The sequence below is a fragment of the Chelmon rostratus genome, chromosome 20 (genome assembly GCF_017976325.1).
Source record: "Chelmon rostratus isolate fCheRos1 chromosome 20, fCheRos1.pri, whole genome shotgun sequence".
Classification (NCBI taxonomy): domain Eukaryota; kingdom Metazoa; phylum Chordata; class Actinopteri; order Chaetodontiformes; family Chaetodontidae; genus Chelmon; species Chelmon rostratus.
This window is the reverse complement of record NC_055677.1, coordinates 3,357,430-3,373,295: the sequence shown is the minus strand read 5'-3', so window position 1 is coordinate 3,373,295 and position 15,866 is coordinate 3,357,430. Positions and strand designations below refer to the sequence as shown.

The 15,866-nt window shown below is 44.1% G+C and overlaps 1 protein-coding gene across 2 annotated transcripts in view; it reads right to left on the bottom strand.

Moving 5' to 3' along the window:
* The window catches only part of drosha (drosha ribonuclease III), an 85,404-nt gene extending 70,510 nt beyond the window's left edge, over positions 1 to 14,894 (bottom strand). For both annotated transcript variants that reach the window (XM_041961283.1, XM_041961284.1), the window contains exons 1-12: positions 14,736 to 14,894; positions 12,770 to 13,632; positions 12,613 to 12,681; positions 10,626 to 10,926; positions 8,801 to 8,942; positions 6,953 to 7,113; positions 5,692 to 5,772; positions 4,744 to 4,830; positions 4,561 to 4,647; positions 2,822 to 2,893; positions 2,396 to 2,477; positions 857 to 931 (exon numbers count right to left, since the gene is read on the bottom strand). In XM_041961283.1, coding sequence (XP_041817217.1) covers positions 857 to 931; positions 2,396 to 2,477; positions 2,822 to 2,893; positions 4,561 to 4,647; positions 4,744 to 4,830; positions 5,692 to 5,772; positions 6,953 to 7,113; positions 8,801 to 8,942; positions 10,626 to 10,926; positions 12,613 to 12,681; positions 12,770 to 13,623 — 2,011 coding nt within the window. In that variant the 5' untranslated portion in view covers positions 13,624 to 13,632; positions 14,736 to 14,894. The remainder of the gene's footprint in view (positions 1 to 856; positions 932 to 2,395; positions 2,478 to 2,821; positions 2,894 to 4,560; positions 4,648 to 4,743; positions 4,831 to 5,691; positions 5,773 to 6,952; positions 7,114 to 8,800; positions 8,943 to 10,625; positions 10,927 to 12,612; positions 12,682 to 12,769; positions 13,633 to 14,735) is intronic.
* Positions 14,895 to 15,866: the final 972 nt, after the last annotated feature.

Sequence of the window (15,866 nt, the reverse complement as noted above, 5' to 3'; positions counted from 1 at the left end):
CCCCATGCATCACAATCGCATTGTTCGGGAAAAGCGCAGGTGAACAGAGGCACTGATGCAAGGTTGGATGCCTTACAATACGTGAAGGCACATAATGGCACGCGCATGGAATAACATTCAAATCTGTATCACAAAGACGAGGAACGAGCAGACAGTAACACACACGCACAGAGAAATACAGCCAGGCGCACACATCTACTGCAATCTACTGGGTCAAACAGAGTCGGTTTAATCGACGCTCATTCAAGATGTATTCACATCCATTTATCAGTGTTCACATGGACGGACACGCACAAATCTACTGCCTCTCAGTCCTGGAAATGCATTAAGACAATAAGCGATGCATACACAAACACTCACTGTAACTTTCAAACACAGCATCGCTGTAACTCCCCGTCTCCTCTAGGCTCCTCACAGACCACATCAGAAACATTACACTGGGCACTTTTTTCCGTGTGATTTTGTAAAAGAGGCAGATGAGTGTTTGTAGTGGACTAAATTGGGAGAGCTAGGAGAAAAAAATGTTTTTTGATGGAAAGAAGGTAGGTGGCACAGCTGTCATAACAAAACACTGCAGCAATATCATAGTGCACCAGCACCATCATGTGTATTAGGGATGAACACCATGCGGCTGCACAGCGGCTCAGGAACAGTGAGTCATTCTGCACAGAACATACCAGAAATATGAACACCAGCCCATGCAGAAATATCTGGAGTAGAAGTTACTGGAGACATGCTCCTTTTCTTCTCTGTGCTGTGTTTTTAACTTGAGAGCTGTATCAACGCTGACCACCAGAGGGAGACAAAAAGCAAAGGAGGGCAGTGCAGGATCTTTGCAGTCTGTTCAGAGTCTTACCAGGTAAGAATCGCACAAATCGGGGCATGAAATGGAACTGCTGGCATCCAGAGGCCTCATTGTCAAACTCAGGACCTGGAGGAAAAGAGCAAAGAGGTTTTTAGTTGTTTGTTAAGGCAGAGAACAACCTTTCATGATAAAATCTAACAAGCTTTCCACACATGTTTAAGATTAGAGTGTAGAGTTAGGGTGGAAATGATAACCGCAGCTATGCTCCCTGTCTTAAGCTCCCCTCCAGACATGTTTAGCGATGTATATAAATACTGTCCTTTGAATAATAATTTGTGTCTGATATGGTTCGTGTTATCTGGTTGAATTCCTTCAAATGACATCGACTCCTGCTTCATTTAAAAATCCAGAATCCGTGAATGTCTCCTACTTCCCTGAAAAGTCAATTCTCAGTGTTCACTGGAGGCTTCGAGCTCCTATATCACACTCGTGTAAGTTGAAATATTGGATCAGGATTGGCTCCCAAACTAGTTCTGAAGTCACAAATCCTGCTTGAAGGTCCGTTCCTGTAAATTAGATTTTTAATGAGTGCAGAGAAACGGTCCAGTTTCAGCAGATAAATGTGAAAACAGTCAAACTGCACAAGCATCCTTCTGCACAGGGAAATGGTGTCAATTCTCGAAGCTACTTTTTCTATTTAGTCTTATTCTTAGCCCTGTGTCACATGTCCTTGCTAGTTTTTAATCACATTTTTATTCTTATTTTAGTAGAAGAAAACTACTTTAGTCGAGTTGCATTCAATGTTTTGTTGATCTTCCTCAGTTTCTTTGTGGGGAGCCTGAACGTGTCTCTTCAGGTTTGGAAAGTCTCTTTTGTCAATGCAAATAAAGGGATTTTGGTAAAGCTTGTATTTTTCTAAACTCTATACTCGTTGGCCTCGCCTTTTCCAGTACTGCATGGTGATACAGTCGCAGTGTTTAATGACGTCTTAATCACGGACAAAAAGGTCTTTGCAAGTCACGTAAATATCATGTATGACGACAGTGGAGGTCAAATTTATAATATCGTAATTAGATGTGACCCAGTCCTGCCTCTGAGGTGCCCTCTGTGCACATTTCAACTGCTCATTATTACTCCAACGGGTGTATTAAACTGGAATACTGACTATATTTCAACCTATTTTTGTAAAAAAAAAATGACCAAGTAATGAAAGACACAACCTCTGACAACCTTTAATTGTATCAACACATTTTAAACTGGTTCAGTTTCCACAACATGAGTAGAAACAGCAGCTGCATAGCACTTAAAGGTTAAGGTGACTTAGTTTTACCACTATATCTGCATTTAACTGACCATTATAGTGATTTCGAAAATAGAGTATACGTCCGTCATCAAAACTTAAACAACAGCAGTGACCAGTTTGACCATTTCTGCAACATGCAAGCAGCGATTTGAGATCATTTCCTCTCGCTTAATTTCAATTTTATCTGCAATTTGCAAGCGACAGTGATCTGTGAATCTAAAGCTGCCACCGGGTGTGATCGCAGAAAAACCCTGTTAGAGAAACGGGCCGTTGGGCCGGGGTCGTACCTCTCAGGTTCCAGTCATACAGCTCGAGAATGTCCTGGAACAAGTAGGCGGCAAACAGCTCCAGGCCTCGCACACAGTAGTTCTGAACAAGAGAGAGAGGCAGTGTTTGACAGCGGCGGTGTGTGAGCACACACTACAAGCAGGCGAGCTGTGATACTGCCATAAAGAGCACCTTAATGTAGATATGACTGATACGTAAATCCAGTTCTCTAACTTTCATCTCATAAGCCACCTTATCGGCGTAATCAACCCGTGCAGGTTACAAAGAATCTCTTTTCCCTCTTCTATGAGGATTAGCACCTTCGCTCTCCCAGGCACTGAGGTGTGAGGGTTACATGTGGCTCAGCTGCGCTCAGTCTCAGCCGTTTGAGATAAAAACAAAAAGGGGTGAGAAAGAGCTGGGAGATAAAGGGGGGTTTTACCGACCTCCGGTGTCATCTCCTCTATGAAGTGGATGGTGTAATCTATGTTGAAGCGGATCACACGGCACAATGGAATCTGCGATGATGAAAGGGACAGAGGACGAGAAGAAGAAAGGACGGGCCGACTCATTACCATGGCGTTAGGCAGAGGTTACAGCTTTTCAAGGGAACTCATTAAAACCTCATCTCGGCCGTGGAGCTCGCCCAAAATGGCGGACACGGCCGCGCGGCAACAAAAAGCATGCACGCAGGACAAATCACACTGTTGGCTGGTTAAACACGCACAACCTTTGGTCAATTAAAAAGCCCTGACACGTACAGACACTCACTCCCATAGATCACACGCACACACACACACACACACACTCTCGAAAATTAAGTAACTCAAATCTCGCTAAACAGATAAGCCTGCTCTTCTGTGTTTAATCTCCCTAGTTACACGGTCTTTGTTGTCAGAGCGCAGGGGTCCATTTTAAGAGATTAACCTGGGAGCCGCATTCATTCTCGCCCATCCCGGCGGCTAACTAGCAGAGGGCTAATATCGCCACACTCCGAGCTTCCTAATCCTCGCACTGCCGCGAAGCGTTTACCCCAGCTTTTAACAAGGGCCGCTTAAATTATCCAGTTCAAATCGTGCCTTAATCCTCGAGGCTCTTTTCAAGCTCGACGGATATTGACCGAGTAGTTTATTATTCAAACATGCAGGAAAAAACACGCTCTCAGACACCGGCGCACACACACGTGCATCGTGACGGGGCTGGCAGTCCACGTATCGATGACTCCCGCCTTTAAACTTCCTCCTCGGGATCGGCTCTAACGGCTGCAGAAAGAGAGGGCTCTTTTTAAGGCACGACCTCTCTAATGTTTGACAGTCACTGATGGGCCTTCAAAAGTGAGGGGGGAGGACTCGGCGACAAGGTCAGCGCCGCGAGAGGAGCACTTTGTCCGGGCAACAAAGAAGCCGAAAAGCCGATTTGAAGTTATTTTTGAGGCGAGTGCGGTTGAAGGATTGCGGATTTTTCACTCAAACGCCGGCCTTAATTATACGTGTTGCCAGAACCGACATGTAGGAGGAGGCCGGGGGTCGTACGTGGCCGGCGCAGAGCTGACGAAGCAGTGGTCGAATATTGTGAGGAGAGAGGTTGTTAGAGCATCTTTACACAGCAGAGGTTCATGCAGGCAGGCCCACACATCGCACAGCAGACGTGGGAGGAAGACCAGGACTGGGCTGTGAAGCTGAAACTACAATGTTAACAAGAAGATTATTATGTGTTTAAAATTACAATTTACTTATATAAAACAATGCATATATAAAGTTTCTCATCCTTGCAATATGATTTCCCTTGAAATATCAGCATGCATCTAATATCAGAAGCAACCAGGACCAATCAGTGTTGAAAGTTACCCGTCAGATCAACGATTCAACGTCTGGAGCTTATTCTACGTACAACACGCACGAGTGTTTGAGTAGGAAATGACTTCCTGAAGGTGACACATGTGTGAGTTTAATAAGCTTTCGCCTTTGTCAAACAGTGAAGAAAGTCAGCGCGACACCACCTGCCCCCAAACACACAATATAAAAGGAAGTGCGAGGAAATCGATAATAAAAGACGACGTGAAATACGAAACACAGGCAGAGCGGGGAAAAGATGGCTGCACGCTGGCAATACTCAAAACATTTTGTGCTGTAAAGTCAATGGCTTATCACCTGTGAGGTTAACAATTCAAAGCAGTAAAGCTTACGTTGGTGAGAGGCGTGTGGGAGAAAAGAGAGAAGCCTTCGAACAGGTACTCGTGGTCATCGTACTCGATCACCGTCGGCCTGTCGGTCTGAAACAGAAAACAGCGAGACGACGTCAAACGCAGCACGGCATCATTGTGCTATTCTCAAAGCCAGCTAAGAAGGCAAAAGGGACGGAGTCCTACCAGGAAGTTGGTGGGAGGAGACACGGTGATCCTGTAGTGGAACAGTTTTCCTGCGTTGTTGTTCATCGTACGGCATCGTTTCACGGGCTGAAGGAGACACGAACTCTGTTCAGCAGCACTTGTGTTTACATTGCACCGCTCACACCCGAGAGCTCGTGTGAGAGATACAAACCACGTGTGGAAACTCACTTTTAGGACTGTTTTAGGACTGTGCTCAATTGAATCGACTTACTAAGATGTGAAAGTGACAGATTTCTATTAAAGCCTGATGACTGAAAACTTGACTGACATCCTTTTAATGAATACAGTCAGGCGTCCTGTATGCTGCATAAGGCCAAAAACAACTAATTGACTAACAATTTCCAGGCCAACCAAGACCGCAACAAGCAATTAGTCAGCTAAGCGATTAACAAGGGGGCGAGCCCTGTTCATTTATACCCAAATAGACTCCATAAGATATAAAATGACCTTCAGATGACGCTTTAATGGCTAAAAAAAAAAAAAAAATCTACTTGAGTCCAAATTCTTGAAGGCTGATGTTAAAAAATACACACTCATTAAATAATCCATGACCTTCAGTGATCTCCTGAACAAGCCTCCCTCTCTCCTGAAGTGTAAACACTTTAATTCTAAATGTCTAATAAAGGAGCAACTTCTGATAAACACAAGCAGAGTGAAATATCTTCGCAAAAGGAGCCATGGAAGCCTAAAATCTCAGCGCCCGCTAACATAATCGATGAGTCACCGGCATAGATCAACTCTGCTGTCTGATTCTTACAGATGTAATATCACCGTTTGGTTCTTTGGGACGATAAAATCGGATTGCCCCTTATTTAATACAATGGAAAATGGCCACTGTACAGAGAATACATTTAGGCTGAGTAGAATAATGTCCTTGCCCCTCTGTGCAAGGTTATGGGAGGGTGATTTATTCACGGCGTGTCATACCTCTTCCCCCGGGTAGATGCTGTGGCGGATCCCTGTACGTCTGGCCTTGGCACTGCACTTACACAAGGGACCATCATTCATCTGGACAGAAAGAAAATACGTAAATCAGACACAACTGCCTCACTTGCCATGTATAGCGCAGGGGCTGCAGAGCATTCCACGTCTGCAAACTGCACCACTGCAGACTCCTGACCTTTATTCCTCCACTGGAGTTCTCAGTTGTGCTGTTGGATAACGTGATAACGAACAACGTGAAGAAAAAAATACTTTTCTTTTATGTGTTTCTCAAAAATTTCAGCTGTTGGAGACGTTAAAGTTTAGATTCTTTGATTGTGATTCAATGCAGCTAAATATTGGCTGTTAATGTAATTCATTTTTAAAACAAAAACTTTTTTAAGGAACTGTAACCAGGACACAAACTGAGGAGAACACAATAAAAAATAAAAATAAAGTGGTCAGCGCTCTCTGGTGGACAAACCATGTAATGGAGACGCCGCTTCTAAATGACCTGAAAATAAGCTACTATCAAGCAGCCCAGTGCAGCTCTACTGCAGATTGTTTGTTCATTTATTTTAGTTCATTTAAGAGTGAATTTGACTTGCATAAGAGTTTGTTTTAGGATCATTTCCAAAGGCACATGGGATTTCTGCTTTAATAGCTTAGGGCTAACAGAATCATAGCATCTTATATTACACGTCTGGCAAACAATGACTCATTTATGCAAATCAGACAAGAGATTTAGGTGATATCCACAATCAAACAGGGGCCTGCTTCAGTGCCTGGAATGAAAGTGTTACCTGCTCCATTTCTGTTGAAGCGACTCTGTTTGGAAATCCTCAGGCTGCAGGTTTCATTTAGCTGAAGCGGATTCACTCGTTTATTTGTTTGCTCGGCTTCATTTGGTGCAGAATGAGCCACGGTTTGCCTTCTTTTCTTTATGTGGGGGCAGTGCAAGATGTTGGAGGGTCACATTTATTGGGATTTGTATTAACACCACCGCACACTGCCATCTACTGTCATCCGACCGGATTTAGCCACCGCCCTGTCAGTGTCATATGAGCTGGCCTGTCATTCCCACATGAACAGCACAGCTTCAAAGTGCTTCAGGAATGAGATCTGTTCTGTAACCTTCTCAGACCTGTATGGGCTGACGGGAGATTAAAGTGGACGATAAAAACAAATGGAGGCGGGTGCAGAATTTGGTTTTTATAACTTAATAAATGCTGCAGGAGACAGACGGAGAGAGAGAGAGAGCACCGACCTGGCCCGGGTCGTTGTACCACAGCTCCTCGTGCAGGCGGTCGGGATGAGCTTTCCTTCTCTTGATCTCAGCGATGACATCAAAAACCTCTGAGTCAGAGCTGCTGGAGCAGGTGCTTCCATCAGCATCTGACTCACAGTCTGACTCACTGCTGCTGTCGTCTGAAAGCGAAAGTGCAAAAAGGTCTTTTGATCATTAGAACGTCACGGAGATGAAGATCCAGACATAATTCAGTGAGCCGGAGCTGGTGGTTAAGCTCTCCTGCTCAGCTGCACCCTCACACATGATTATAAAGCATTAAAACAATCTGTCAAAACGCTTTCAAACTGTGTGCTCTATCACAGAGGAGTAATTATCCACACAATGCCGGCGACAGAGAAAAGTTTCAGATCTGTTACCTAATTCCTCGAGCCAGCTGCAGACTTAAACGCCTCTGCAGTTAAAACAGCAGCACAGTCGCCATCTGGCGCTCGTGTTTTCTCTATTTCCCCTCGCACTTGTCACTTACCAAAAAGAACCCTCACGCCAAAACGAGGATTTTAATTACCAGCCAGCCAAAGAGTCTGCGGTTCTTAGCGAAGCAAAGTCAACTCTTATCAGCATTTTAACTCGAGTGCTTGATTGTGAAGTCAGTGCCCGGAGCAACATGTTTAGCAAATTAAAATCTCCCTGAGCGAGATTTATATTATAGCGGGGCTGAAAGAGACAATCAAGCTGACAGCCCCGCAGATAACATCATAAACACTGAACTTAATCTCTGCCTCAGCCTAATGCACTGCTGAGAAGACAGCACGTCTGTATGCATATCAAGTGCAAAAAATTGTCAACAGATGTATTAACTGTTCGCATATTGTTATTTAGCTGTTGCACTCGCTGCCGAGAAGACTGAGAGTAAGTACGTAGGGCACATTTAAAAACATGTTATGACTCTGTTGTTGCATCTGCAGTCTTCTACACAGCGGCCCACTGGAGCTGTGGAAGCTCAGAATGAGACTGAACAGACGGGAGAGGAGAGCCGGCTCTGGCCTGGACCGCCCTCCGGACGCCATCGAGGACGTAGGCGAGGGGAGGATGTTAGCCGAGCTGACATCTCTCATTGACAACCCCTCACACCCCCTGCATGACACTGTGGTGACCCTCAAGCAGCTCCTTCAGTAACAGACTGCTGCGTCCACTGTCTCAGAAGGAGCACAGGTCCAGGTCCTTCATACCAACGGCCGTCAGGTTGTTCAACTCAGGCATTGAAAATGTAGCACTGTGTTCACACACATTTCTTCTTTGCACTACTGTAAACATCCTTCTACCTCATACGTGCTATAACCTGTGCAATATTGCATTCCCTTTCCCTTAAATACAGTATGTATATATATTTTTATTTCCACTGTGACACATGTATATAGTTATCTATTGTGCAATAGAGCAAATACTGTACGTAATATCTCCATAACATGTGCAATTTTTCCCATCCCTGTGCAATCCCTTTTGAATATTTCTCAAGTACTTTCCATTAGCAACATATGTTCTATAGTCTTTTGTATGAAATGAAATATACCTACACATAGTCTACTTCTTATTTTGCATTTTCTTATTTTGTATTTTTTATTTTCTATTGCCTTTGCTACTTGCTATAATTTAATTGATGCTGCCTGTTACACCAAATTTCCCCAGCTGTAGTTTAATTAAGTTGATCTTATCTTATCTTATCCGGAACAATTTGCAAGCGCACGTTACAGCTGTTATTTGTACCAACTTGCCTTAACAACTCAACCAAACTGTGTGATGATGCTGTTCATATATCAAAAGTGATCCCACATGATTACATCCAGCCAGTTCTGCAGGACTACCCACCTGGATCCTCATCCAGTTTGGTCTTGGGCGGGTCCCATTTGGGTCGTGCAGTCTTAGCTCGCTCCTGTCTCCTCCCCAGCTCTTCCTCAAAGCGCTCGTACAGGTCTCGCAGTTTACTGGTCCCCACCACAGTAGAGTCCCCCTGAACAGACACAGATAAAATACACTTTTTAAATGTCAAAGAGAACAAGAGGAGAGAAAAGACCTGAATAAGACCAGAGTCAGGGTGTTTGTTTCTAAAACTTCACTAAAGAACAATGAAACAGAATGTGATAATTTGCTGATCTTTTTTTTTTTTCACATAAACTCGACTGAAAACAGCACAAAGATGTATTTAATGTTTGACCTCATCAGCTTCATTGATTTTTGTAAATATCTGCTTATTCTGAATTTGATGCATCAACATACATACAAACAAGTTGGTACAGGAGCAACAAAAGACTGGGAAAGATGTGGAACGCTCCAAAAACACCTGTTTGGATCATTCCACAGGTAAACAGGCTGATTGGTAACAGGTGATAGCATCATGATTGGGTGTGAAAGGAGCATCCTGGAAAGGCTCAGTCGTTCACAGCGAGGATGGAGCGAGGTTCACCACTTTGTGAACACATGATTGGACTCAGGAACACTTCGTGAAACCGTCTGAGTGCATTCTGTCTTTATTTCCATGTTGCACTGCGTCCAGACTTTTTTTTGAGGTCGTACCTGCTAAAGTAGCTAAAGCTGTGTTTCCACTTCTTGGTACGGCTCGGCTCAACTTTTCCTTTCGTTTTCCACCGCAGCCGGTACCCCCACAATGTAGGCGGGCTTCTTGAGCTGACATCATCTTCACCATGACACAAACACACAAGAACAATGGAGGGAGTGCTTTCCGTCTGGAATGGTTGCACTTCATCAACTGACCGCCGTGTTGTTTTGTCGGCTGCCACTTTTTAAAATCTGTGCAGGAAGTCCGTGTTGCACTCTCTGACCAATCAGTGGACTGCAGTGTTTCCGCCATTTAAAACCGTTAACCTCGTTTGGAATCTCGACCGATGTGATACCAAAAAAAGTACCACGCACCTTCCACATAAAAGCGAGTCGAGCCACCTGGTGGAAACACGGTATAACTCCCACCGGCAGCGCCCTCACTGTCACCGCAGAAAAGACAGAGACGCAACAGAAGTATATCTGTTCGTAGAGGAGAAATAAAGTGGGTCTCCATCTCAACATTTCCCTTCACTTTGGTTTTACTGAGAGACACTTCAGGTGTTGGACAGAATGTCTAATTCGGGGTAAAAAGTAGCTCATGACAGCATGAAGCAAGCATTCTGAGAGCACCTCTAAAGGTCAGACTTTCAGAGAAGATAAAGGAGTTGGCACTTTTCATAAGATTCAAAGACTTTAGAAAAGCATTTGACAGAGCAGGTGGTGATTTGCGAAGGGGCGACTGAGGCGTCTTTGAGTGCTCGCTATTAACTGAAAGGCTTGAAAAACATCCAGCAGTGGACAGCAGCTAATCCAACTCTTTAACAACACCAGATAAAACTAATAAAACGGCTGACAGAGGATTAGGAACGTTTCCTTTGACAGTCAGTTGGATAAAACAATATCAAGCAGTCTGTGCTCAGCCTTAATGGGCTCTCTGTTAAATGCTTTGAATTAAAACAAGCCATTTCCTGTTTAATCTACCTAAAATAAACTGCGGGCAAGGACATTTTTATGGCGATGGACTCCGAGACTCTTGCAAAGGGCACCAAGAGTATAATAACAATTAGATATTAAAACAAACAATTAGAAAGCGAACAAAGGATGGATATAATGAAGAGAAAAGTGCCAGCAGTACCACTTGGTCCATGGGGTCATTGGAGTAGTAGCTCTCAGCATGTGTGCAGCGGATCCAGGCAGGTTTCAGCAGCTCCTCTTCCTCTTTCTCATCATCCCCCTTCTCTTTCTCTTTCTCCTTCTCTCGGTCCCGTTCCCGTTCCCTCTCTCGCTCCCGGTCTCTGTCAGCGAAGACCTCCTCGCTGTCTCTGCTCCTGATGGAGGAGTAGCTGCGCTCTCTGCTCAGGCCGGAGGAGCTCTCCGACCTCCTGTCCCTCTCCTCCTCCCAGCGGCCACGTTTCCTGTCTCTGCTGGAGGACCGACTGCGGGGCACAGATTCAAAGCAAATATTATCGCAATTAGCCGAGATGGAGGTTAAGACCACATGATGCCGTGTGACCAAAACAAACAAATTAAAGTCCGGATGAAACAGCGTTTCCAGACTATGTAGCTTCGGTATCGTGACGTGTTTCTGTTGGGAACGGGAAAGGCAGTCTGCTGATAATCAGCCGGCGTCTGCGCTCACAAGGCCGATTAAATAAAAAATGTCTGCAGACACGTCAGAGACAATTTTTGCAAATATTTTTCTATGCTCAAGTGAATAATAGCGTTATATAGATGTTCACTGGGAGCACAAACAAAGCTGCCGCTGGGAGCTACTGTGTGCACTACCAATGCTTATTTATTCTCTGTTCATTTATGTAAATTTACACATTTTTGTTCACTCAGACGCTGCTGTCTGCTGATAAATGCTGTTGTTAACTGCGCTAGGAGCTCATTTATTTTTCATTCATAAATGCAGATCTATGCAGACAATCACATTAGTTTCAAGTAAAGAGGAGAACTCGGCTCCTTCAACACCTTCATCAGCCCCTGTTACAGGTTTGAGGTGACGAACACCTGAAGACACATTGATGTTCCATGCTGCTGCTGCTAGCAAGCTAACTCATGAGTCTCAGCTCTGTGGGGCTAACAGTTGAAAACTGATTGGCGGGTGGATGTCACAATATTATTGGCTGAAACTGGTTGGTTCAAGCTTACGTAAGCATGTCATGTTTTGTTTTAAAGTCAGAAAACATGGGTGGATTTTGATAAAAGAGTATAAACAAATTGATTTCATCGATTTTGTGACCGAGGATGTGATGTAGAAATGTTTCATTTCACCTCGACTTTAAGGTCACATGACGACAGCTTCAATTGCTAAATGAAGACCGTGAGAAATGTTTGAAAGTGTTAGAAATATTTAAGGGAAGCTCCATAGGTTTATCACTTCAAAGTAAAATTAGTAGTCAATGGGAGCACGACTGCAGCGGTGAAAACTGTGTGAAACACCTTTTATAGAGACTTTTATAGAGAGATTTTATAGGAGCTTTGTGTGAGAAAGTTACTCCAATGATAAAAAGCTGCCTTTATTTCGCTGCACTGGTGGGCTGGGGGGTAAACAGTGAACAGCAACATCCCCAGTTCACATCCAGCAATCACTCCCCTTCTCTCTAAAAGCATAAAAAACCCTAAAAAACAAGAATTAAAAAGAAACAAACAACAAAAAAAAGATGTGGCCTTTTACCCAGCACAGGGGGTTCTAATGAAAGTATCATGCTGCATTGTGGGAAATTGATGATCCAGGTTTTTGAAAATTGACCCATGTCTCTTTTTTTTTAATCTGTCTCTTGCATGTCCCCCAATTTTATGCAAGTGTGACTGTGAACTTGTGCTTCAAATTTTCATGAATTATGATGAACAAAAAGCACAACTAGTCTCGGCAGACCAGTGAGTAGTGTGTTCAGTATTCTACAGTCTTCTTTCAACTAGTTTGTTTTTGCAGATAAAGTCTGTTTTTAGGGCCAAAATTTTCAGCTGCATGAGTTTTTTCATCTAAAATAAATACAGCAAATACAAAGATGGGTATTTTATTTATCCTGGAAGAAGCTGTGTGTCATGGAAGCATCTTGTAACTGTAAAACATTCACAACAGCTCTTTCATGACAAATACTGGACTACAGGTGTACCTTCGAGGCCTCTTTCTGTGCCTGTCGGGCGACTGAGATCGCCGACTTTCTCTGTGGCGATACCTCTCCCTGTGAACAAACACACACATAGCAGCAGTAAGAAAAAAACAGCTTCACACATTGATGTCATTTAGGAGGGGTAGTGCCGTTTATGTACCTGCTACGATCCCTGCTCCTGTGTCTGGGGGGAGTCCGGCCTCTGTCGTACTCGGACCTGTACCGTCCTCCCTCTGGCCTGCCGCGCCTGTCTGGACTCCTCCCGCGGTCCTTCCTCTCTCCAGGAAATTCCATTTTATGCTTATCACTGTGGCTACCGTAGCCGTAGCCCTTCTGCCTGTGGTCATCGTGGCGGTACCCCCTTTCTGGAGACCTCCTGTTGTCCATGGGCTTCTCATACTTGTACTGCGCCCCGTGCCTGAAGCTGTGGTCTGGTTTGAATGAGCTGGGGCTCTGAGTGTAGCCGGGGCTGAAGGTGGGAGGAGGGAAAGGAGGGTGAGGAGGATGGGGGTAGTTCATGGAGTATGGAGGGTGGTAGCTCATAGACTGGGAGGCTATGGGGGGAGGCATGGGTGGGTGTGGTAATGGTGGTGGGGGCACAGGAGGCATCATGTAAGGGTGGTAGGCATTCTGAACAGATACCTGCGACCCTGGTGTGGGACCGCCTGTGGAGCTGGGAAGAGGAGGGGGTGGGAAGCTAGGCGGGGGTTCAGGGAAGCTCTGCCGGCCAGGGGGCTTGGGGAAAGGAGGGCGCAGTGGGCACTGGTTGAGGGAACTGGGATTCTGGGAAGGTGCTGGTGGAGGGTACTGCATGAAGTCAGAGTGCGGAGGCATGTATCCGCTGTTTCCATGGTAGTTTGAACTGGGAGGAGCCTGAGGATCATAGTGGTACGGGGGAACGGGAGGCTGGGGAGGTGGCGGTCTCAGGTTGGTGGGTCGGTAGTTTTGAGGGGAGCCATGCTGGCCTGGAGGTATTCCTCCTCTGGGACCCGCCCGATCCTGATGAAAAGACATGACTGTGGACTAGACAAAAAAAATCAGGTTATGACTGATATCCACTTGTATCCCACATGAATGAAACACACCTGAAAGTCAATGCCTCAGAAACATGTTTGACTAAATTCTTCACAAACTAAAGGTCCAGTGTGTAGGATTTAGTAACATCTAGTGGGGGGGGGGGGTATGCAGAGTGCAACCAACTGAATACACCTCATCTCACTCAAGCATTCAAGAGTGGAGGAGAATCTACAGAGGCCTCCGCTTTGACTTAAAACCTTCATGGGAGCCAGTGTTTGGTTTGTCCACTCAGGGCTACTGTACAAAGATGGCAGACTTTGTGAAAGAGGACCGCTCCCACTGTAGATATAAAGAGCTCATCAAAAGAGCTAAATCAACCAAAGTATGATTCCTATTTTCAGGTGATAATACACTAATGACAACATAATTCTGACTAGTATTGTACATTTCTGCCAGTAGATCCCCCTAAATCCTACACAGTGGACTTTTAATGACTTGTCTTGTGACTTTTTTTTTTTTTTTTTTAATGACTTGTTTAATGTCTGTGGTGCTGGACGTCCATGGTCGGGTTTAGGGTTAAGTTGCCAATAAGTGTTGATCTGCCAAAACGGACATCATCACCTTGTTTTTAGCTGCTTTTATCTGGATCACACACTTTTGTACTCGTGATTGATCTCAGTGATACATCTTCATCTTCATCATGGATGGATGAATGCATAGTGGTACGAAGCACAATAAAATAACCGATTGACATGATTAATCGTTACTTCATCGTTTACGTGTAGCTGTAGCATAAATTATACCATCAGCAACACCAGAACACCTTTTAACGAAATGCTTGCACTGACGTGAGCATCATTAGCTAGCTAGCATTAGCTACAACATGTCATTTTCCTAAACACGACTAAAGCGTTGGAAAACAACCAAATGGAAATGTTTAAATGTTACAGTTAGAAGAGAGAGTAGTCAGTCTGGGACAAAACTAGCTTAGTATTATCTTAAATCGTAAGAGGAGGAGCAGCAACATTGAAGCGCCACAGGCTACCCGTCGGTAACATGTTAGCATGCCTGCTAGCACAGGATGACAGGATGTATGTGAAAGAAATTACCTTCAAAAAATAAAGGAGCACCAGCAACAGAAGCGTATCATTTCGTCTTCACAACTGGCTCAATAGCAATAATCACGCCAATGTTAAATGTCTTAAACAGGTGTAACTTCTGAAGCTATATCTATAGCAAGACAGTGAGTTACAGCTTAAACATCACGCTTTCCTGGGGGCCTAGTTTCAAGTCGGAATGTTTAGAGAGAGGAACAAAAATGGTCCAATCATGTTGAGCGACCGGGTCGTTGACCAATGAGGCGCCGGTGTAGTTTTGAAGGGTTTCTCGCCGAGCTGAAACACCACCGTTGTGCATAAACATACTACTTCAAAACGATATTTGTGTCCACAAGGCAACAGAGCGTCCACCGCTTCATTTATTTGCACTTTCTACATGCACTCTAACGGACATGCTATTCTCTGACCTTTAAACTGCTACTTTTGTGACATTGACTCATTTTACACACTGGGCATTTCTGCAGAGCTGATGGATATTAAAGGGAAAGCATTTAAAATATATCCACAATTTTGTCCTACAGACGTTTGTCATCCAAATTAGTGCATCTTTTAAGTGAACACACTGTTAAACCTATCAATTAGATATTACTGTTAACTGAGGATTGCTTGCAGTATTTCTGAATATTAATGAAGGAGAGTCTGTAAAGTGTGAATATCTCTTCCATTAGTAGCTGATTTTAGCTGATACAGATTAGGCCCCTCATTTTACAGACTTCATTACAGTCATATCTGCTTCCTCAATATGTTCCAGATGTAAGCTGGTGGAGGACAGATCAGCTTTTCCAATTTAAGACATTAAATCTCTACTGTATGAATGGAAAGAATGTGTTTCTGGAACAAAAGATTTTTGCATCCTTAAAAACATGAGACACTTTTCTTGATTCCTTTGGCAAAATTAAAGAATAATGTCAAACATAGCTGTGTTTATTTGATTTTATTGTACTGAAATGTATTTGTTGCATGTTCATATTGTCAGTTTTAGTCTGGCAGCTGTGTTTTTAAACTTGTCTTGAAATAAAAGTCATGTTAAAAGAAGATAAACAGCGCAAACTGTTATTGTGTACTTGTACCACGTATCCACTAGAGGGAAGCAGAGGTTTTTTACAAACTGCATTAACTGGC